At 48.2% G+C, this 22310-nt stretch overlaps 1 protein-coding gene across 1 annotated transcript in view; it reads left to right on the top strand.

Annotated features, from left to right (window-relative positions):
* LRPPRC (leucine rich pentatricopeptide repeat containing) overlaps window positions 1-22310 on the top strand; it is a 402453-nt gene that overhangs the window by 160915 nt on the left and 219228 nt on the right. The window contains exons 21-22 of the mRNA XM_082250995.1: window positions 2301-2431; window positions 14816-14901. Coding sequence (XP_082107121.1) covers window positions 2301-2431; window positions 14816-14901 — 217 coding nt within the window. The remainder of the gene's footprint in view (window positions 1-2300; window positions 2432-14815; window positions 14902-22310) is intronic.

Genomic DNA, 22310 nt, shown 5'->3' with positions numbered 1-22310 from the left:
TGTTTTGAGGCCCTAATGTGTGGCTTCCAAGAGAATTAATAGCAAATATGACAGTCCGACACCCTCTAAAACAGGTTGTTAGATGACAATTGTCACCCTTGATCCTCAAATTACACAGTGCTGAACACCTTGAATCCTTCTCAGCAGTCAAAATATTTTAGGTGAAATATACTCCTGCAGTGAAGGCCCCACTGCACTGCAAGGGTAAACAGCTGGTTAAGCCTAGGGTGTCGGAATCTGATGTAATACTCATCCTACTCTCTACCTGCATAGGCTCCCTTGATCTGTGTGACAAGTCCTGTGCTGCCTTCTCTCTAAGGCGCTCCTGATGTGGTCACTCTAGCCTCCTCCATGTACAATGCAGGGTTAATAGCCTTGCATTGTACACGATGATGCCGAAGGACCACCCACAGACTGGAAGAGAGGTCAGCACCTGAGCATGAATGTAAGGTAACTTAAAGAAGCCTCTTAATCTCCCCGCTGACCTTAACAAGCATTCAATTCTTAGTGTGTCATAGTAGCACAACAGCTGCTCTCCCGACCCGATCTATATCAGTATGAGGCAGCCTTGGCCTACAGTGTTCCATAAACCACGCCCATTGACGCGTTTCTCCTAACCATCGGGGGTCACAGTCAACCTCTATGACTAAGCAGGACGTGGTTTGTGGAGCCGTGTAGACAGTGGCGCTTCATATACTTTTATACAGATCGGGTCAAGAGAGCGGCTGTTTTTGCTACTATGTCACACACTACTTGATGGTGACACTTCATGCCGACCAGGGGCGTAGTGTGGGTTTTCAGCACCCAGGGCAAGTAATTTGAGTCCTCAAACCAATGGATGTTTAGATACCCCCCCCAGTCTGATTACACCCCCAGATACCACCAATACCCATATTCCTCCATTCTGAACACCCCTTCAGATTCCCTCCACCCTGATCACGCCCCCAGATTCCCTCCACCCTGATCACGCCCCCAGATTCCCTCCACCCTGATCACGCTCCCAGATTCCCTCCACCCTGATCACGCCCCCAGATTCCCTCCACCCTGATCACGCCCCCAGATTCCCTCCACCCTGATCACGCCCCCAGATTCCCTCCACCCTGATCACGCCCCCAGATTCCCTCCACCCTGATCACGCCCCCAGATTCCCTCCACCCTGATCACGCCCCCAGATTCCCTCCACCCTGATCACGCCCCCAGATTCCCTCCACCCTGATCACGCCCCCAGATTCCCTCCACCCTGATCACGCCCCCAGATTCCCTCCACCCTGATCACGCCCCCAGATTCCCTCCACCCTGATCACGCCCCCAGATTCCCTCCACCCTGATCACGCCCCCCAGATTCCCTCCACCCCAATCACGCCCCCAGATTCCCTCCACCCCGATCACGCCCCCAGATTCCCTCCACCCTTCTCTTGTCACATCCCTCAAATACCACCCACCCCACCCCCCCCCCCCCAGATTCCTGCATTCTGATTCCCCCCCCCCCCCCCGATCCCTCCACTCTGATCACACCTCCAGATCCCCTCAGATACCTCTACTCTGATTACAGCCCTCAGATACCATCCCACCCCCCAGATTCCTCCATTCTGATTACACCTTCTGTATCCCTCTCCCCCACTCTGATCACACCCCCCAAATACCCCCTCCCCTCATCACACAAAATCCCCCCATAAACCACCGGTCCTGAAGCACCAGGGACAGGAGGGTTTCTGTGTCCCATGCAGGAAGGAAATTTTCTCCAGCAGTAGTCTCGGTGGCGGCAGCAGCAACAAGCTGGGAATCTCCTCCACCCTTACCTCCTCCTCCGCTGGCTCCCCCGGCCTGACACCATCGCCCCCCCCTCCCACATAGCATGGTGCTCGCTGCCTTCACACACTCAGGATCAGGATTCGCCTGCTGCTCCACCCTGTTCTCCATGCTTGGATCTGTTCTCCCTGCTTTCTCGGTGACAGCAGATAAACTAAAACCTCCGCCCCGTTTCCTCGCTCCATCTGGGGGTAGCGTGCAGGTTTTACTTTGCCTGCTGCCTGGGCTGCCTTATGGTGACGCTGGCCCTATCTGAGCTTCTCTAAATGTTTCTTCCCCCCCACCCCCGCGCTATGTCACCCCACTGATGCTGGCACCCCTACTCCTGAGTACCAGCGGGACAACACATGCTTCTCTAGCTTGGAGTGGCACTACAAGTCACATGCAGAGCATTCAACCTTTGCAGTGTTGGGGGATAAAGGCTTTAAGCAATGTTCATTAACCGAGCAGTAAAAGTTTGGGTTGTATTTATGATTTTTTTTGTCTTGCAGGACTTAGAGAAAATTTTGGATTTAACATCAAAGCATGGCAGTGATTTTACTTTTGGCATGTATATGAAAGTTCTGGGTTTGTGCTGCAACAAGAACAATCCAAAAGAAGCGCTGAAAATAAAAGAGGAAGTGTAAGTAACCGATGGTCTTATTCTCCTATTTCGAGTGTGCCCTAGAGGAATCCATTACAGTGGAAGGATGATCTGGGAAACTGAATTTAGTCTGTTCCTTTTATGTACCAGCTTTGTGCTCACCTGACATTTCTTAGAACTTAGCTAATAGGCTTAAAGTGGTTGTAAACCTCAGACAGGAAATATGAACAAAGCATGTCCCTCCATAGTGTGTACTTTTCTCAATCCAGAGCACTGAGTGTCATTTCTGTCTGCTGCCTCATTCCTCTATCAGCATGAGTTACTTTTGACAAGTTTTTCTGACACCAAGAGAAATAAAGGTGACAGGGAGGGATCTCTGATACACAGCCAGTGATTGACTTCCTCCTGAATTTTGTGTGATTTGTGGGGGGGGGGGGGGGGGGTAGAGGGGTTTGAGACAAACCATTTACCACTAACAGGGGTGCTTACAGCGATCAGCTTTTTTATTAATGTAAAACCTTTATCCCGTATGGGAAAACAAAACTATTTGCTGTAACCAATCATAAAATGATAGCTTTGGCTTTAATTAGTGTATGTAAATCTGCTAGTTTATCCAACACTCCCCTCCCCCAGACTGACAATGCTGATGTCCAAAGGGGCCCCCTGTGCGCCTTTATCATGAGTGGGGGCTTTCTAATACAGGAGGTGTGCTACTGGCAAGATCGCCGGGGGAAAAGCCAAAAAACAAATGAATGCAGCCATCACATTGAAGGATTGGTAAGCTGCAATATGACATTTCTGGTTTCGAGTGTATTACTGCTTTAAAAATGAACTCCATCAATGAGGCAAAATGTACCCTTGCAGTGACTCCCCCTCCCCACAAGGGTTAAATGATCATTTTGGGGTGCAAGGATAAGGTGTGTATTACCTTTGTTCTCCAGCAGGGTCTCTGCAGCTGGTCCCAACAGCATCCTTTACAGCGCTGCTGGTGGAAATAATGGGGCCCCATACATACCTGACGCCCCAGGCATGTGGGTGCAGGTGTACAGCACCAAACAGACAGAATGCATTTAGCCCGCTTACCTGCACCTACATACCTGTCAAATTAGGACTTGCAACCCTATAGAGTAACTGGTGGCTCTAGCTGCATGAACAAACCACGCATTTATGCAGCCAGAGTACCGAGAGATTAAGGACATAGATTCCTCAATCCCTTTTTCTGCAGCCTCAGCTGCACTGCAGAAAAAATGAATAGAAAAAGTTCTGTACAATAGTTTCCTGTTCATTCACAAACTGAAGCATAGAAAAAACAGTTTACTATGCTTCAGCTATAAATGAACACAGGGACGATCGTTACCCATTGCTTACTGTGTTCATTCAAGAAATCAAGGGGCCAGTAAATATGACCCGTTTACTGGTCTACCTGCTCTCCATCTTGACACCTAGCAGGTGTCCCCCACAGGGGGATTGGAGCTGCAGGAAGGGTAGGGTTTGATTGTGGGGGGGTGATCAGAATAGTGGGGGGACAATTACTGGAGCCAAGCATGAGGGAATGGAGAAGAAGATGGTTGTGATGCAGGGGAAGTCATGGGGAATCTGTTCCAGTAACTGCTCCCCATTCTACCAGTCTAGTGAACTGCCATTAAGCTGAATGGGCCCCTCACTGAACATCTAGAGCTTGGGCCCCGTACAGGATGACCACTGCTAGCCCCTTCTCAGCAGCCCCACTCCTTTATGGAAGGTATTGTTTTTATTTGTATGTTCCTGCATTGTCTGTAAAGGTTTCTCCTGACAATCCAATAATGTATTGATAGTTTAATTGGCTTCCACCCAAACTGACCCTAGAGGGAGTGTGACATTTGTAAGGACATTAGATTTGTACTTTTCTTTGGGGCATGGATTAATGTTAATGTTTTATGTGCTTTGACGCTCACCAGAATTTGTTGGAGCAATATAAATAGTGGCTTATTCTGTAATGCAGAAGATGGAGCAATTATAATGTACAGGGGTGCTTCCACAAAGGAGGAAATGTACTAAAACGTTTGCACACAGAATCTGGTGCAGCTGTACATAGCAACCAATCAGCTCCCAGGTTTTAAGTTGGGTACACACTATAAGAAAATCGGGCAAACGATCGTCTGATTTTCCTCGTTTCACAGCAAATCAGAACCAATGAATGAAAATTCTCGTACAACAAAGGCTTTTTTCATGTTGTTTAACCACTTAAGCCCCGGAAGATTTTACCCCCTTCCTGACCAGGGCCTATTTTGCGATTCGGCACTGCGTGACTTTAACTGACAATTGCGCGGTCGTGCAACGCTGTACCTAAATACATTTGACGTTTTTTTTTCCCCACAAACAGAGATTTCTTTTGGTGGTATTTGATCACCTGTGCGATTTTTTTGATCATGCGCTATAAACAAAAGAAGAGCGTCAATTTTGCAAAAATAACAATATTTCTCTTACGTCCTCCGACAGTCGCCGCCTCCTCTAAGTCATCACTATTGGGTATTGACTTCCGCTCCGCAGGAGTAGCTAGGCATAAGACTTAGTCAAAAGAACAAAGGCATTTGCATATACACGCCCATGGGGGCTGTCCCACTGGTCACTACCCCCCTGCAGTGACCACTCCCAACTCAGTTTCTTTCTGCGTAGCGTCAGGAGTAGTTAGGCTTCCCTGTGCTGGGGCTACAGTCTCAGCCTTCCTAATCTTTTTTTATTTGATTTACTTTGAAAATGTCAGTTTTTTCTTTGATTTACTAGCTTTTTATTTTGTCAGCTTTAGTTTAGTCTATTCTTCGGATGAACATGGATTCATGCGGAGCTGGGATTCGGACTGACCGCCCTGGTTCTCCAGGGCAGAGGGTCAGAGGGACCCCCAGCCCGCCATCGAGCGTTCAGCCATGGTTCGTCCTGGCATTATGAACGACCCATCCCTGTTCGCAGCAGGGATGCAGCCGTGAGGTGGCTACCTCACTGGACACATCTGCGGTGCTGCAGTATATTGTCCCTGGTTAACTGCATTCCCTGTCAGATGAGGACAGTGGCTTTCCGTTCTGTGAGGCTCCCCACGCCATCTGGTACAGGTAAGTACTTCTGTGTGGGGTGGCAGTCCTGTGTTGCTGTGTGTCCCCCATGCCTGTGCCGGTGTGGGCCTCCCTGTTTTGTGATCCCTGTGGGGTCTTTTTGTACATACGCTCGGTGCTGTGTGTTTGTGGGAGCCCCCTTCCCTGTGTCACTTAGGTGTTTCACTGGGGGTGCAGGCGATGTGTGTGTGGCGGCCGCAGTGGGGGAATACCGCGCGGTCCGCCATCTTTACTTTGGGCAAGCATGTTGGCTTCTCTGTAGGCTGTATTACATGCTGTGAGTCCTTTGCAGCTTATAGTTCAGCCTCTTCTGACCTCACTTCCTTTTCCTCTGAAGCAGCAACCTAGGTGGTAACACTCTGTGGGCTCTGCAGACTGTCTGTTCGATAAACTTCTGTTTTGTCATTTCTGGCTCAGTTTTCTTCTCCTTTTGGGGGTCTTTTGTCACTGTTCACATAGTGGTGGGCTGCGCATTCCGCAGCGGTGTTAAACGGACAGTTCCCTTTTTTATTGCACTGTTATTTTTCACCTTGGGCAATGGATTCTCAGGACAACAAATTCCCTCCAGCCCTTGTGGGGGACCCCAGTCCTGCTGTGGCCCCTGTTATACCTGATTTGGCCGCTGTAGTGGCGTCCTTAGTGTCCAAAATGGAGGTGCTGATGGCTGAACGTGCTGCTAGGAAGAGGCCCAGATTATCTCTCTCCTCTGATTCAGATGGTGATATGGCTGCTGCGGCGGGCGTGCCCTTTTCAGGGTCTCGCTCATCCTTAGACCCGCTGGCGTCTTAGGGGGAGGTGGAGGGGGTTGATGATTCTCCCCTGGGGTCGCCTGAAGAACGCGCGGCCATGGATGAATTGATTGTTTCTGTTAAGGAAACACTACATTTGGAGGATGAGCCCAATCCTCCGGGCATTGTGTCCTCGTTTGGGACACACCTGACCCGCAAGTCGGCGCAGGTTTTTCCCTGCCCAGCTGAGTTTCATTACACTGTTAATGAACTGTGGCACACCTTGAAACGGCCCTTCCTGGTACCTAGTCGGTTTAAACTGTTTTATCCTTGTGCACCGGCTACGGAATCACGATGGTGTGTGCCCCCACAGGTGGATCACACTGTGGCCGTGCTAAACAAGGCTACCTTGATTCCTACTGAGGAGACCCCGGTTTTTCAGGATCCCACGGACAGGCGGTTGGAGTCTCTAGCCCACCATTCCTACACAGTGGTGGGTTCATTGCTCAAACCTGTTTTCGCGTCCGTTCTGGTGGCTCAAGCGGTGGCTGATTGGACTAAGGTGCTTAGGAGCAACCTCGTGTCTGATTCTGTTCCACCTGCCAGGCTGGTCATGGTGGATCAAATTCACCAAGGAGTCATGTATTTGTGTGATGCAGCCTTAAATGAGGCCCTTTGGTTGCACGCCTCTCTAGTGTTGCGGTGCTTAACCGCCGACTGATCTGGTTGAAGAGCTGGTCGGCTGACCAGTCGTCTCGGAAAACAGTTGCTGATTTTCCCTATGCTGGTTCTCGCCTATTTGGCGAGGCATTGGATACCTTGGTAAAAGGCGTCACGGGGGGCAAGAGCACCTTGCTGCCCCAGAACCCGAAGGCAAGTGGCAAGCGGGGTTCTACTTCTCGACCCACTCAGGGGTCCTTTCGTGCCTTTCGCAACCAATCCAAGGGCAAACCCTTCAAGGGCCAAGGTAGCCAGAAGAAGCCCTGGGCAGGCAAGCTGAAGTCTGGCAATGCCGACTTGGCGGGTAAACCCGCCTCTGCCTGAAGGGGCGCCCTCACCCGTTTCAGGGGTGGGGGGACGTTTGCGCGGTTTCCTCCTACCTTGGCTGCTCCGTATTCCGGACAGGTGGGTTCAGGAAATCATTCGATCTGGGTACAAGATCAAATTCCTTTCCCGGCCGGCGGACAGATTTTTTTCCTCAAATCTTCATTTGCCTCCAGGGCGTCTGCAGGACCTGCATCTAGCGGTGCATGACCTCCTTGCCCAGGGGGTGATTGTCCCGGTGCCTCATCGGGACAGGTTTTGGGGATTTTATTCAAATCTGTTCACTGTGCCCAGGAAGGAGGGCAAAGTGCGTCCTATTCTGGACCTGAAAGCGCTGAACCGCTTTGTGCGCGTTCGAAAATTCCGTATGGAATCTCTTTGTTCGGTGGTGGCCTCCCTGAGTCCAGGGGAATTCCTGGCCTCCATAGACCTGAAGGATGCGTACCTACACATCCCCATTTTCGAGGGTCACCAGAGGTACCTTCGGTTCGCAATAGCGGAGGACCACTATCAGTTTGTGGCGTTACCTTTCGGTCTCGCTTCGGCTCCAAGGGTCTTTACCAAAGTGCTGGCACCGGTTCTGGGCCTGCTAAGGGCTCTTGGGATATCTGGACGATCTCCTGCTAAGCTCCAGTGTCAGCCAGGACCTACTGCGCGATCTGTCCACTACGGTACAGACGCTCCAGGAGTTTGGATGGACCATCAACGTACAGAAGTCGACGTTGTCTCCATCAGTTCGTCTTCCCTATCTGGGAATGATTCTGGATTCTGCTCAGGCAAAGGTGTTTTTGCCGGAGGACAAGCTCCGGACCTTGCAGGACGAGATCAGGTCCCTCGGGACAATCCATCCTCGTCACTCAGGACCTGTATGCGGGGCCTGGGGTTGATGGTTTCGGCCTTCGAGGCGATACCCTTTGCTCAGTTTCACACACGGTCTCTCCAAGCGGAGATCCTGGCCAGGTGGGACAGACTGCCTCAGTCCTTGGATCTGAGTGTCTCATTGAGTCGCCAGACCAGCATGGTTCTTCTGTGGTGGCTCCAGTCCCCGGCGGTGTCAGAAGGCAAGTCCTTCTGTCCGTTACTGTGGACAGTAATTACCACGGATGCCAGCCTGTCGGGCTGGGGTGGAGTCCTGGGCAACCTGTCTGCCCAGGGCACTTGGTCGGAGGAGGAATCCTCCCTTCCGATCAATGTGCTGGAATTGCGGGCGATCAAGCTCTGTCTCTTCCAGTGGTCGGATCGACTTCGGGGCCGTCCTGTTCGGGTACAGACGGACAATGCTACCGCGTTGGCTTACATCAACCACCAAGGGGGCACCAGAAGTGCCGGGGCGGCCCTGGAGGTGACCGACATTCTGTCTTGGGCCGAGACTCATGTCCCGGCAATTTCGGCAGTTCACATTCCGTATGTGGAGAATTGGCAGGCCGACTATCTGAGCCGCCAGACCCTGGACCAGGGGGAATGGTCCCTGCACCCGGAGGTCTTCCAAATGCTGTGTGCGAAGTGGGGATCCCCGGACGTGGATCTGTTTGCATCTCGGCTAAACCAAAAGGTGGAAAGGTTCGTGGCAAGAACGCGCGATCCTCTGGCGGATGCCTCGGATGCGTTGGTGGCCCCTTGGCATCAGTATCGTCTGATGTATGCCTTTCCTCCGATTCAGTTGTTGTCCAGGTTCCTCCGCAGGTTAGCCTCGGAACCGCACCTGGTGATTCTGGTGGCGCCGGTCATGGTACGCCGATGTTGTTCACCTGGCAGTGGCGCCTCCGTGGCGGCTGCCAATGCGGGAAGATCTACTGTCTCAGGGACCGATCTTCCATCCTGCTTTACAGTCGCTGGCTTTAACGGCCTGGCTGTTGAGACCCAGGTCTTTAGGGACAGGGGTCTCTCCCCTGAGGTCATTCCTACTCTGATCAAGGCTAGGAAGTCCTCATCTGGTAAAATCTATTACCGTACCTGGAAAGCTTATTTTGCCTGGTGTGAGTCCAGGGGGTTCTCCCTTTGCTCTTACTCGGTGTCGAGAGTGTTGGCTTTCCTCTAGTCTGGAGTGGACCAGCGCCTGGCGCTGGCCACAATAAAGGGCCAGGTGTCTGCACAAGCGGTTCTTTTCCAGCGCCCTGTGGCGTCTCATTCTTTGATTCGCACCTTCATTCAAGGTGTGCAACATTTGGCTCCTCCCAGGAAGGAGCCTTTACCTCCATGGGACTTGAACTTGGTTCTGTCCGTGTTACAGCGTGCTCCTTTTGAGAACATTCGGGAGATGTCGTCGCCTCTGCTTTCCAAGAAGGTTGCCTTTTTAGTGGCGATCACTTCGGCTCGCAGAGTGTCAGAGCTGGCGGGGTTGTCTTGCCGCTCTCCTTACTTGGTAATTCACAAGGATAAGGTGGTCTTGCGGCCACACCCTTCTTTTCTTCCTAAGGTGACTTCTGAGTTCCACCTTAATGAGGACATTGTCCTGCCTTAGCTTTGTACGAAGCCTAAGCATCCTAAGGAGGTTGCTTTGCATTCCTTGGATGTTGTCTACGGAATCCTTTCGGAGGACGGATTCCCTCTTTGTCCTTCCTGAGGGACCTCGGAAGGGCATGGCTGCGTCTGCAGCAACTATTGCCAAATGGATCAGACAGACCATTGAACAGGCTTATGCTTTGAAGGAACGGGTTCCACCCTCCCCTGTTAAGGCACACTCTACCAGATCTGTGAGTGCGTCCTGGGCCTATTGGCATCGTGCCTCGGTGGCCCAGGTGTGCAAGGCTGCGACTTGGTCGTCGGTGCACACTTTTTCCAAATTCTACAAGGTAGATGTTCTGGCATCAGCTGATGCCTCCTTTGGCCGCAAAGTTCTCAGTGCGGCAGTGCCATAAAGGACCCTTGTGTTTTTTTGTGGGTCCCTGGCTGTTGGTATTTGCTTTCCTGGACTGTTGCTCCTGTTGAGCCTTGTTTTTTTTCTGTTGCCCAGAAGGTTCCCTTACTGTGCTGGTAAGGTTCCTTTCTCTGATGTGGGTACTGCGTTGCCTTTTCTATGGTTGCGTCTCCCACCCCTCATGTCTACACTGCTTTGGGACATCCCAATAGTGAAGACTTAGAGGAGGCGGCGACTGTCGGAGGACGTAAGAGAAAACTGAATTTTTGTAAAATCTTACCTGTAAAATTCCTTTCTCTGAGTCCTCCGACAGTCGCCGCCCCCGCCCCTCTTTTGGGGTTGTGTTCTTATTACCTACTGCTATGCTACCAAACTGAGTTGGAAGTGGTCACTGCAGGGGGGTATTGACCAGTGGGACAGCCCCCATGGGTGTGTATATGCAAATGCTTTGTTCTTTTGACTAAGTCTTATACCTAGCTACTCCTGCGGAGCGGAAGTCAATACCCAATAGTGATGACTTAGAGGAGGCGGCGACTGTCGGAGGACTCAGAGAAAGGAATTTTACAGGTAAGATTTTACAAAAATTCAGTTTTTTCACATTTTTTATATGAAATTCCCCCAAAAAAATGTAAAAATCAACATTTTTTAACATTTTCAGCCAATTTGTTTTATGCTACATATGTTTGGTAAAAAAAATTGCAAAAAGCGTATTTTGATTGGTTTGCGCAACAGTTATCGCATTTACTAACAAAGGGAAAGATTTTTGTCATTTTTGTTGTTTTTTTTTTAACGAGTAATGGCGATCTGCGATTTTTTTTTTTGCGGGACTGCGACATTGCGGCAGACAGATCGGACCCTTGACTGACATTTTTGACACTTTTGGGGTTACCAGCGACATTACTGCAGTAATCAGTGCTATACATATGCACTGTTACTGTAAAAATGACACTGGCAGTGAAGGAGTTAACTGTATTGGAGAGGGAGGGGTTAAGTGTGTCCTAGGGGCGTGTTTCTAACTGTGATTGGCTGTGGCTACTAGTGTAAGAACAGAGATCAACGGTCCTACATAGTAGAACCGTCTGATCTCCATTCTTACACAGGGAAGAATGACAGGCGACTTTGTTTACATCAGCCGCCTGCCTTTCTTCCGGTGTAACGGACGATCGCGAGTGCCCGGCGGACATCGGGTCTGCCGTGCACACACGCGGGGGGAGTCCGTGACTGCGCGGGAGTGCGCCAGCTCCCTAGAGCCTCACAGGTAAATAGTCGTGCGGCGGTCGGCAATCGGTTAAACGTTTTTGATCGTGCGTAGTCTTTCTTTTCTGATTTTTCTTGTACAAAAATCGTACGAAAACAGTACGCATTAAACGAAAATCGTTTGTTTTTTTTCCGTACGAATTTTTTTTTGGAGTTTGTCACTTCGAGAAATTTCATACGAAAATTCAGAATCGGCTGTCGAAAGTTGTGTACAAACTATACGAAAATCGTATGAAAATTCTTTGGCCGAGAATGTTCGCCTGATTTTTTTATAGTGTGTGTACTAGTCTTTATTGTAAAGCTTAACCGCTTAAGGACCGCCCGCCGCAGTTTTACTGCGGCAGGCAGCTCCTCCTGCGCGAACCGATGTAGTACTATGTCGGCCGCGCGCCTTGTGCTAGGGGGCGAGTACGCGCCGCAACCGGCACGCTCCCTCCCCCACTCGGCAACTGGGATGCCGATGCACGGGGCCAGCGGCCGCGATTGCCGCCGGCCATCCGCAATCGCTCCCCGCTGAGAGAGGACGGGCAGCTGTTGTAAACACAGCTGACCATTCTTCTCTCTGGAATGATCAGAGTGCCTGTGATCCTTCTATATAGGATCACAGGTCTCTATGATCATTTCAAAAGCCCACCCCCATTTAACCCCTTGATCACCCCTAGGTTAACCCCTTCCCTGCCAGTGTCATTATTACAGAGACAGTGCATATTTTTAGCACTGATTACTGTAGTAATGTCACTGGTCCCCCCAAAAGTGTCAAAAATGTCAGTTAGGTGTCCTATCTGTCCACCGCAATGTTGCAGTCCCGATACTAGTAAAAAATAAAGTCGCTGCCATTACTAGTAAAAAATAAATAACTAAATTAAAATTACATAAATCTTTCCCTAGCTTGTAGAAGCGATAACTTTAAACCAAAATACACTTATTGCGATTTTTATATATTTTTTTTTACCAAAAATATGTAGCAGAATACAAATTGACCTAAAATGATAAAAAAAAAAAATAGATTTTTAAAATTTCTTTGGAATTGTTGTATATCAGAATGTGAAAAATTATTTATTTTATTTTTTTTAAATTGTCGCTCTTTTTTTGTTTACAGCGCAAAAAATAAATACCGCACAGGTGATTAAATACCACCAAAAGAAAGCTCTATTTGTGGGGAAAAAATTCAGAATCGGGGTGTAGCATGTCCAGAACCAGAAAAAAAAGATAATTTTTCTTAGAATTTTTAGTAGCACAGGGATAGGGCTCCGCTCCTTTTACACCTGGGCGTTTTTCTTGTAGGCGTTAATTGGGCATTTTTTGGGCGTTTTATTTATTAGCCAGGCATTCCCCACTGGACTCTAGAACCAGAAAAAAAAAGATTGTCCAGAACCAGAAAAAAAAAGATAATTTTTCTTCTCCTTTCACACCTGGGCGTTTTTGTTGCAGGCATTTATTGGGCATTTTTTGGGCATCTTTCTGGAGTCCAGTGGGGAATGTGGGGAATGCCTGGCTAATAAATAAAACTCCCAAAAAATGCCCAATAAATGCCTACAACAAAAACGCACAGGTGTAAAAGAAGCAGAGCCCTATCTCTGTGCTACTAAAAATTCTAAGAAAAATTATCTTTTTTTTCTGGTTCTGGACAAACTATCTTTTTTTTTTTTTTTCTGGTTCTAGAGTCCAGTGGGAAATGCCTGGCTAATAAATGTCCTTCTTCATGGAAAGTTGGATCACAAGTCGCTTCAAATAAGATAAGGAGGCGACTCCCATTGAAGTCTATGGGACAAGTCGGATACAAGTCTCCTCAAAGTAGTACAGGACCCTTTTCTGAAGTCGGAGCGACTTCAGTAGTGCCAATTAAGACGGCACTGATTGATTAACATTGCTTTTGTTATGTCAAGCGACTTGGGGCGACTTGAGGGCACACAAGTCGTCTCACAAGTCGCGGCAGTGTGAATGGACTCTAAGTGTTTGCCTGGAGTGCAGCTTTAACCTGATTATTATTTTTTTTGTGCTTGTGTTTCTTTTAATGTGGTAGTAAAGTTTGTTAAAAAAAAAGAAAAACCTCCTGCAAGTCCGTGTCATAATGTGCTTGTTTGCATCGCATGAGAGGCTGCTAACAGGGCTTCCATCTTCCCCTCTTCTTCCTTCTGGGTTTTGGGTTCACAGGCTTCAGCCGTTAGACTGGCCGAGCCACGATGACATCACTCCTGAGCATGCGTGCGGGAGTCACGGTTTAAGGCACAGTGTGCCATTCGTTCAGAGCTCATGCGCCGGTGACGTCACCAGCTACTGCTCTGTGGAATATATCCTAAATGGTGCACGTTTAGGAGATATTCATTTTACCAACAGGTCAGCTTTATTTTAAACTTACCTGTAGGTAAAAGTGCCAGGAATGATCTTACCACTTCCAAACCCAATTCTGGGAAACTTGTGTTTGTCAAGGCTAAAGATTTATTACCCTTATGCGTTCTCTGCATTAAGGTAAAATACCTTTTGGGTGCAGCTTCCTCTGCCAGCCCTCTCTAAGTACTTACCTGAGCCTGATCTCAGTCTAGCGATGCCCCAAGCAGCCACTCTGCCCTTTGTCTCAATCCTCAATGGACTCGGTGAGAGCAGCAGAAGCCATTGGCTCCTGCTTCTGTCAATCAAATCCAGTGATGATGGAGTTGGGGGCAGAGCCGAGCCACACTGTGGGTGTCAAGTCCACATGAGTACTTCTTGCAAGCGGCTTGCTGGGGTGGGGGGTACTGGAAGGCCGGACGAGTCAAGAGCGCTGGTGGAGGGCTCCAGAAGAGGAGGAACTGAGGGAGGGCTGATCTGTGCGAAACTTTTGTACAGAGCAGGTAAGTATCACACGTTTGTTTTTAGAAAAAAAAAAAAAGATCCTTTACAATCACTTTAAAAAGGAATCCTTGCAAGGGTCAATTGGCCTTTTAGGTCTAGGGGACATGGACAAGATCAACTTTCCTGGTCCTCCTCACTGCTAGACTGGTCCCCACAGCATCTTCTTCCCCATGCTCCAGTGGTCTAAGGCAGGGATTCCCAAACTACGGCCCTCCAGTTGTTCAGGAACTACAATTCCCATCATGCCTGGTCATATATGTGAATGTCAGAGTTTTACCCTCATGGGATGTGTAGTTCTACAACAGCTGCAGGGCCGTATTTTGGGAATCCCTGGTCTAAGGTCCTGATGTGATCAAGGCCAGTGCACAATCCATAGCCCTGCAGTGATGAAGCCAAGGGACGGTCCACCCCTGGAGCATAGGGGAGTGCTGTCTGGCGGGGGAGCGACGGATCAGGTAAGTTAATTACTGTGCTTTTGTTCTCATTTAAGCCAAACGAGCAATTAACTATTACAATGTTGACACAGCCCCACTGCAAGGGAGGATTTTGAAGTTGAGCTTTAAAAGAAATAGAACACCAATATATTTCACTGATTAATGCGTTTGTTTTTCTCACCCAGGAACCGCAGGGGTTTTACTGATTTACCTACAACAGTCAAGTTCACGAGTCTTCTGAACGTGCTGGCGCTGAATGGTCTTATTGAAGGTAGGTTCCGTCCCTTTGACATGCATTATTCTTATTTAGCAAAAATATCTCTCCACCGCAGTGAAAAAAAAAGGACTTGTTATTAATGATATATCATGCCCTGGAAAGTGCCTGGACATTTTGCATATAAATTTGCATGTGAATTCACCCAAAGCCTCATGGACGGTGCAGGCCATTAGTTTTAATGGCTTGGCAGGCTTGTCATTTACATTTGCACAGCTCAGTGCATTTTGCATTTCTGTGGCGGGGGTTTTTTCTTTTTCTTTTTTTTTTTTTTTATTAGCATTGCTGTTTTGGATTGAGTTTGAAGATCATGACTTATGGCACAAATTGCGTATGTGCCCACACTAATGGCTTTGTTTGTGCTTAAGGAGGTTTGATGGCTGAGCGTAAACCTAAAACGTTAACCTCTGTGGAAAGGAACCAGCAGAGCTCCTAAAGCGATAGGGAGATGCCTCCCTCCCTCCCTCGCCTTTTAAAGCGTTCTTAACTTGGTTTACTGCTCTCTTGTAAATTTTAGTTAAAGAAGGGATTATTCTGCAGTGTAAAGTGAGTTTGGCTTGCATTTAGTCTCATTCAGTAGACAACGGGGTCCATGCTCAACGGATGTAATTTGCCTGGCATCCATCTTCAGCACCTGGCTGCTCGCTAGATAAATCCTTAAAGTTGCCTAGAGGAGTAAAGCAGGCCATACACGGTGGGAATTTCTTTCCTGCAACCATGGGTTGCATGATTCCCCCATCAACACAGACAGTGCTGACAGGGGAATCCCTACTACCAAGAAATTGTCTGCTCCCGGCGGGTGGGGGAAGCCGTCCCCGGCAGAAGAAGACCATGATAATCGCTAGTAGCTATAGTAGCCGCTAGCAATAATCGCAAGAGAATCCAGCAGGCTGGTTGTACCCATGTTGATCAATCGAGCAGGAACCGGCTGAGATTTGAACCATAAATGGCCAAGCTAAGGCTGGCCATACATCGAGTCAGCTTTTTTCATTAAACCAGCGGGTTGAACGAAAAAAAAACTGACTGAATCCTCCCCACTGTGTCTTTGCATTCTGACAGCGAGGAGATTCCGCGCTGTCAGAATACACAGATTAGCGCTGTAGGTTATTGCCTGCTGCTCTGATCGAGTGAAAAAATACAGACAGGGTGGTCGAGCAGAAGTCACACATGGGGTATTGCCATGATTGTAGGAGGGAGAGCAATAATTCTAGCACCAGAGTGAACATATGTTCACCTATATGTTCAACATGTTCTATATGTTACACCAGTGTTTCTCGACTCCGGTCCTCAGGGCACATTAACAAGCCAGGTTTGCAAGAAAACTGAAATACATCACAGGCGATATCATTTGTGTGATTGCAGTATTCTAGTCTGCATCTCCCCAAGGTAATACTTAAAATCTGGCCTGTTAGTGTGCCCTGAGGACCGAAGTTGAGAAACACTGTGTTACACCATGCTTCGGATGTAACATGTTACTAATTGAGCAGCCCCTGCACCCACCCCCAAATCCCCTTTGTGACAGCGGACCAAGGATCTTCCCCCCCTGCACCCACCCCCGAGTCCCCTTTGTGACAGCGGACCAAGGATCTTCCCCCCTGCACCCACCCCCGAGTCCCCTTTGTGACAGGGGACCAAGGATCTTCCCCCTGCACCCACCCCCGAGTCCCCTTTGTGACAGCGGACCAAGGATCTTCCCCCCTGCACCCACCCCCGAGTCCCCTTTGTGACAGCGGACCAAGGATCTTCCCCCCTGAACCCACCCCCGAGTCCCCTTTGTAACAGGGGACCAAGGATCTTCCCCCTGCACCCACCCCCGAGTCCCCTTTGTGACAGCGGACCAAGGATCTTCCCCCTGCACCCACCCCCGAGTCCCCTTTGTGACAGCGGACCAAGGATCTTCCCCCCACACCCACCCCCGAGTCCCCTTTGTGACAGGGGACCAAGGATCTTCCCCCTGCACCCACCCCCGAGTCCCCTTTGTGACAGCGGACCAAGGATCTCGCCCCCCCCCCCCCCCCCCGCACCCACTGTCACAATTAAAAAAAAAAAAAAAAAAATACGGGCCACACAGGGCTCCACTCACCCGGCCGCAGCATTCATTCACAGAGTTCTGTAAATGGGAGAACTACAACTACCATCCGCCATTGTGGCTGATGACTTGTAGTTCACAATGCAGGGCACTTGGTAGTTCATTGATCCTCCCCGTCACTCCTTGCCTTCCCCTACGAGGTACGGGCAGGCAGCAACACAGACAGTCTGCAAGAGCCTGAGATTGCTGATCATGGGTGCAATGGTTAACAGGCTCCTAATGAAATAAAAAAATAATAAATACACTTTTATGTACTCCTGCAAAAAGATGTGCATTTAATATTAAAAACAAAAAACTGCATTTGATCAACTTTTGTTGAGCTGGGTGGTGCTTGCAGGGACATTTTGGCTGATTCAGCAAAAATCAGCTGAAATATTGGCCATCTATGGGAGCCTGTGGACATAAAGTCCTCTGTTGTGGAAGGTAACTAGTTATGTGCTGCATTTTGTAATACAGTAAACCCCCGTTATATCGCGGTATTTTGCGTTTTTTTTTTTTTCTGTAAGACCTATTAATATTATTTTACTGATTAAATCATTGTTAAATATTTTTGTGTTTTCCATTGCTCTAGCTCGGTCTCTCAGTATCTTTTACGTGTTTAAATGTGTTTCTATTGTTTTAAAAGTGTGTTTAAAGACCTTGAAATGCTTTTAGGGCCGGTTCACACTTCTGCGAGTGCGCCGATCGCATGTAATTCGGAGCGCACTGCTCCTTCATTACATGCGATCGGAGGTGCGGATGCGAATTCAGCCATACACTTTGTATGGCTGAATTCGCACCAAACACGCACATGACCCTTTTTTCCAGCCGCATCAGCATCGGATCGCACAGTGGTTCACACTTGTGCGATCCATCCTGTGCGAACTGTCAGATCGTACTGCGATATGCGATCAAACTGGGGGTGTCGTTAAGATTTCATTGACACCCCCAGCGTATCGCATATGGCAGTGTGAACTGCCAGGGGTGCGTTTGCGATGCGGGAACAGGCTGCGAATTCGCATTCTTCCCGCATCGCACAAGTGTGAACCGGGACTTAAAAGTACAGTGAAAGTTATAAAAACATGCCTAGAGGTGTATTTAAATAGGGTCTTTCTATTTTGCGGATTTTCACTTTTCGCGGGTGGGTCCGGAACGTCACCCCCTGCAATGGAGGAGGGTTTACCGTATATCATTTCATCACTTCAAGTAGTTCTTATGTGTATTAAGCCTTTAAAAGGTGAATACAAAAGAGTTGACATTCCGATCCTTGCTGCAGTATTTTACAGCCATTTAGGTCAGGATTCCAGACCTGTCTGCTTGTTGAAGGACATGCACCATGACCCAGGCACCCTCTAATGCCCCTACTTTTACTGATGGCCCTGCAGATTTCCAACAACATTCTTTTGCAGTTTATTGCTCGTTTCCCAAGTGCTGTACTCTGAGGAGGCAGGAGAGATATTATCTGCTCCCCTATACTTGGAAGCGTTGAGGTTCTTTTAGAGTGAATGTAAGGTAAGTATAGACACCACAGGGTGTTGGAACAGGTTGGGAATGGTCTGGCGTTCTGTTTTTTTTTTTTTTTTTTATAAACTACAACTAAACCCAAAACGAATAATTGAGTGAATTGTATTATACCATTCATTGAATGCAGTGGCTGCATTAGTGGTTGTTTTTTTTTTTTTTTTTTTTAATGCTTTTATGCCTTTCTTTTGATCTAGTGAAAAACCAGTAACACACCTCTAGTCTTTAGTAGGCTACAAACGATAAGAAAATCCCCCTATGGGGTTAATCCTCTGCATTGTGCAAAAAGGCTGTTTGATCCTGTCTTCTCTGATCCTCCCCTTCTTCCACAGTCCCCAATCCATCTCCTGATCAAACAGTCTAGGGCAGTGATGAAGAACCTTGGCACCCCAGATGTTTTGGAAATATATTTCCCATGATGCTCATGCACTCTGCAGTGTAGATGAGCATCATGGGAAATGTAGTTCCAAAACATCTATGATGCCAAGGTTTGCCATCACTGGTCTAGGGCAGTGGTCCTCAACCCTGGCCTACAGGGCCCACTAACAGGCCAGGTTTGCAAGATAACTGAAATACATCCCAGGTGATATCATTTGCTGCTCAGTGATTGCAGTACTCTAGTCTGCATCTCCCCAAGGCAATACTTAAAATCTGGTCTGTTAGTGGGCCCTGAGGACCGGAGTTGAGGACCACTGGTCTAGGGGACACGCTGCACATGCTCAGTTTGGCGTGTATTAGTAGAGATTTTTTTTTTTTCTTGGGATGGTGAATGTGATCAGCACGGCCAATTATCACTGTTGAGACAGAGGGTCAGGGGTCTTGCAGCCTCATAGGACAATCGGGGGGGGGGGGGGGAGCTTTAAGCTTTAACCAGTGCTCTGCTGGACACTGATAGAAATCACATCACTGCTATATACTGCTGATGAGAAAGTATATTTAGCAGTTTATATTTACTAAAATTATTGCATTTCCATGCTCTGTGTACTGTGGGAGACCAGATATAGTGAATGCAGGCTCCTGGGTTTAGTAACACTTTGAAATAAACTGAAAAACACCAGACTTACCGGTCGGATCACCAAGGAAAAAACAGTGTTGCAGAGGGGACTGTATCATGTCATTTTTTATTTTGACCATAGTTACACTTTAAATTAAGTTATACTCTCATTCGCCAAGTCTTGGCACATTTGAACCTGAATAAAGATCTGACTTTTTTTTTTTTTTTTATAACGTGGCTGGGTTTTTTTCTCTTTTGGCTTATTGTAAAATGTTTGAGTTTATTCTAATTCGTTTGACCACACGCCAGTTCATCGCCCCCCTGATTCTGTTTGCGTCTGTATTAATATTTTGAATTAAGTTGCCAGCAGGGTGTCTGCTCAGTTTTCCATAAAGCCACGCTTTTTGCTTTGCATAAGGTTGAGCTTATTTGAATATGTGAAGATTTGCAGTGAAATTCCAATTTTCAGAGAAGCAACGGAGAGCCTCGCGCTCACTCATCGCGCATCTCATCATCTTTGCTGCAATATGGCCCGCAGTGGAAACATTATGTGCTTGGTCAGGCTGCTGGAAGTAAATTTAGCTTTAAGCTTTCCTTTATTGTTTAAAATATGTACCGGAGCAGAGAAATGTGCAGAACCAATGAGCCAGCGCATTGAATATAAATAAGGCAGAAGTAACGTGTTCGCCTCTAGCCCTGTGCAGGACGGGCAGCGCCACATTTTCTACGCCTTATTTGCGAAGCGTAATTATTTTCCCGGCCGCAGTTTTCTTCGCAAGTTACTGAAAACAATGTTAAACTACTTTAACCCCACTGGTTGCGTTCTTTTCCACATTGATAAAATTGCAGTCCTTTTTTTTTTCAATGTTTTCGGTAGATGTAAACCCTAATTGATCCTAACTTTAATTTAAAGCCCTGTGTAACACACTTTTTGTCCTTTTTTTACTTTTTATTTTTTTTTTGCATCCCTTTGTTTCTAAATGATGATGATCTACCACAGCCTCTTTGCAGCCTTTTCCGGCCTGGATGCACTCCTGTGATGGCTGCATGACATTTCAGGGCTGGTTTCCTGATGGTGATGATGGTGGCCAATGTCTGCATAATGTTTGCTGAAATGGCTACTTGTAATCTGCATCTGAAGCCTGTATGACAGGGTTACAAATCCCTCTATATCAGGGGTGTCAAATCGTGGGCCACATCAGCATTATGGTTGCCCGGTTATATCTGTAGGATTAGATGTCCAGAGCACCCCCACACCCCCTTCCATGAGCTGTCATGAGCCCCCCCCCCCCCCCCCCCACCATCAGAAGTCTAGAGTCACCCACCATTCCTTACATCACAATGCACCCCCTTACCTTGTTCTTCTGCCAGAAAGAAGATGCAGGTGGATCTGGGAAGAAGTGCACGGTCTGGAGGAGAACCAGAGGAGGGCTGGAGTCAGCTTCCAGAATCTGCTAAATGCTGAGACCAGGGGAGGCAAAGGCAAGGTGATGTTGCGGCTGCACAGAGAGGTGCAGGATCTGTAGGAGGAGATCTGCCCTTCTCTCTGCTGCAGAGTGCTGAGAAGGGAGGGAGGGGGGCAAAGACGAGCCTTTCTGAAGCTGCACAGAGGAGTGCAGGATCTGGCAAAGGAGTTCTGTCCTCTCTGCTGCCGACTACAGGGACAAGGTGGAAGCAGAGACTTGGGGGGTGCCGCAGCTGCAGGAGAGGTGTGAGGGCCACATAAAATGGCCTGGGGGGCCGCATTCAGCCCGCGGGCCTTGTATTTGACACCTGTGCTCTATATAGTGCGAAGAGTCATTTAAGAGCACTAAGTGTCAATTCTCTCTGCTGCTTCCTTCCTCTGCTATCGGCATAAATCACTTCTGACAAGTTTTCCTGACACCAAGAGAAAAAAGGTGACGGGAGGAAACTCCAAGCTCACTACCTGGGATTGACAGCCTCAGCACTCTTCCTGTATGAAGATGGATGTGACTTCCCTCCAATCAGCTCTCAGCTGGTTTAACCACTTCAGCCCTGGGAGATTTTACCCCCTTTAAGACCAGACCATTTTTTGTGATACGGCACTGCGGCGCCTTACCCAAATAAAATTGATGTCCTCTTTTCCCCACAAATAGTTTTCTTTTGGTCAAACTTGATCAGCTCCGTGCTACAAACCAAAAAAGAGCGACAGTTTTGAAAAAAATAAAAATATATAAATAAAAATATAATATATGTAAGGGATTGACCAATTATCGGGGGCCGATATGCACTTTCCCCGATCTATCGGGATTAGCCCCAGAGGTTACCGATATTTCGGGAAAGTGCTGTACCGGAGTGATGCCTGCAGCTAGAGGCATCACCCGGTACCGGCGTCCATAACCTACGGTCGACTGTCTTGCAATGACAACCGATGTGACTGAGAAGCCGCCTGGCTGACTTTACAAGGAGCCGGAGGGGATGTCCCCCCCACCCCCCCACCCCCTTCCACGCCTTGCCTGTGTCTCTCGTCCCACCGGGAGACTCGGGCAACCAGCCTGCACAGCCACCGAAGAGAAGACCCGTTCAAAGCCACATTCAGCTCTGATCGGGGCTCCATGTAAAAACCCTGAAGTAATGTTGTGACATCACTTCCGGGTACTCAGCGCCAAATAAAAAAAAGACAGCATTCAAAACAGCCAATCTTGGCGTTCTGAATGCTTTTAAGTGCAGAGGAGGGATTTGGGGTCTTTTAGACCCCCAGATCCCTCCACAAGAGTACCTGTCAAGAAAAAAAAAATTATAAAGGTTTTCTTTTAAATTAAAATATTAGCCAATATCAGCCAATACCGATATGCAATGACC

Source organism: Pelophylax lessonae, assembly GCF_965119305.1.
Source record: "Pelophylax lessonae genome assembly, chromosome: 3".
Classification (NCBI taxonomy): Eukaryota; Metazoa; Chordata; class Amphibia; order Anura; family Ranidae; genus Pelophylax; species Pelophylax lessonae.
The sequence above is the reverse complement of the archived record's forward strand: the minus strand, read 5'-3'. Positions and strand labels throughout refer to the sequence as shown.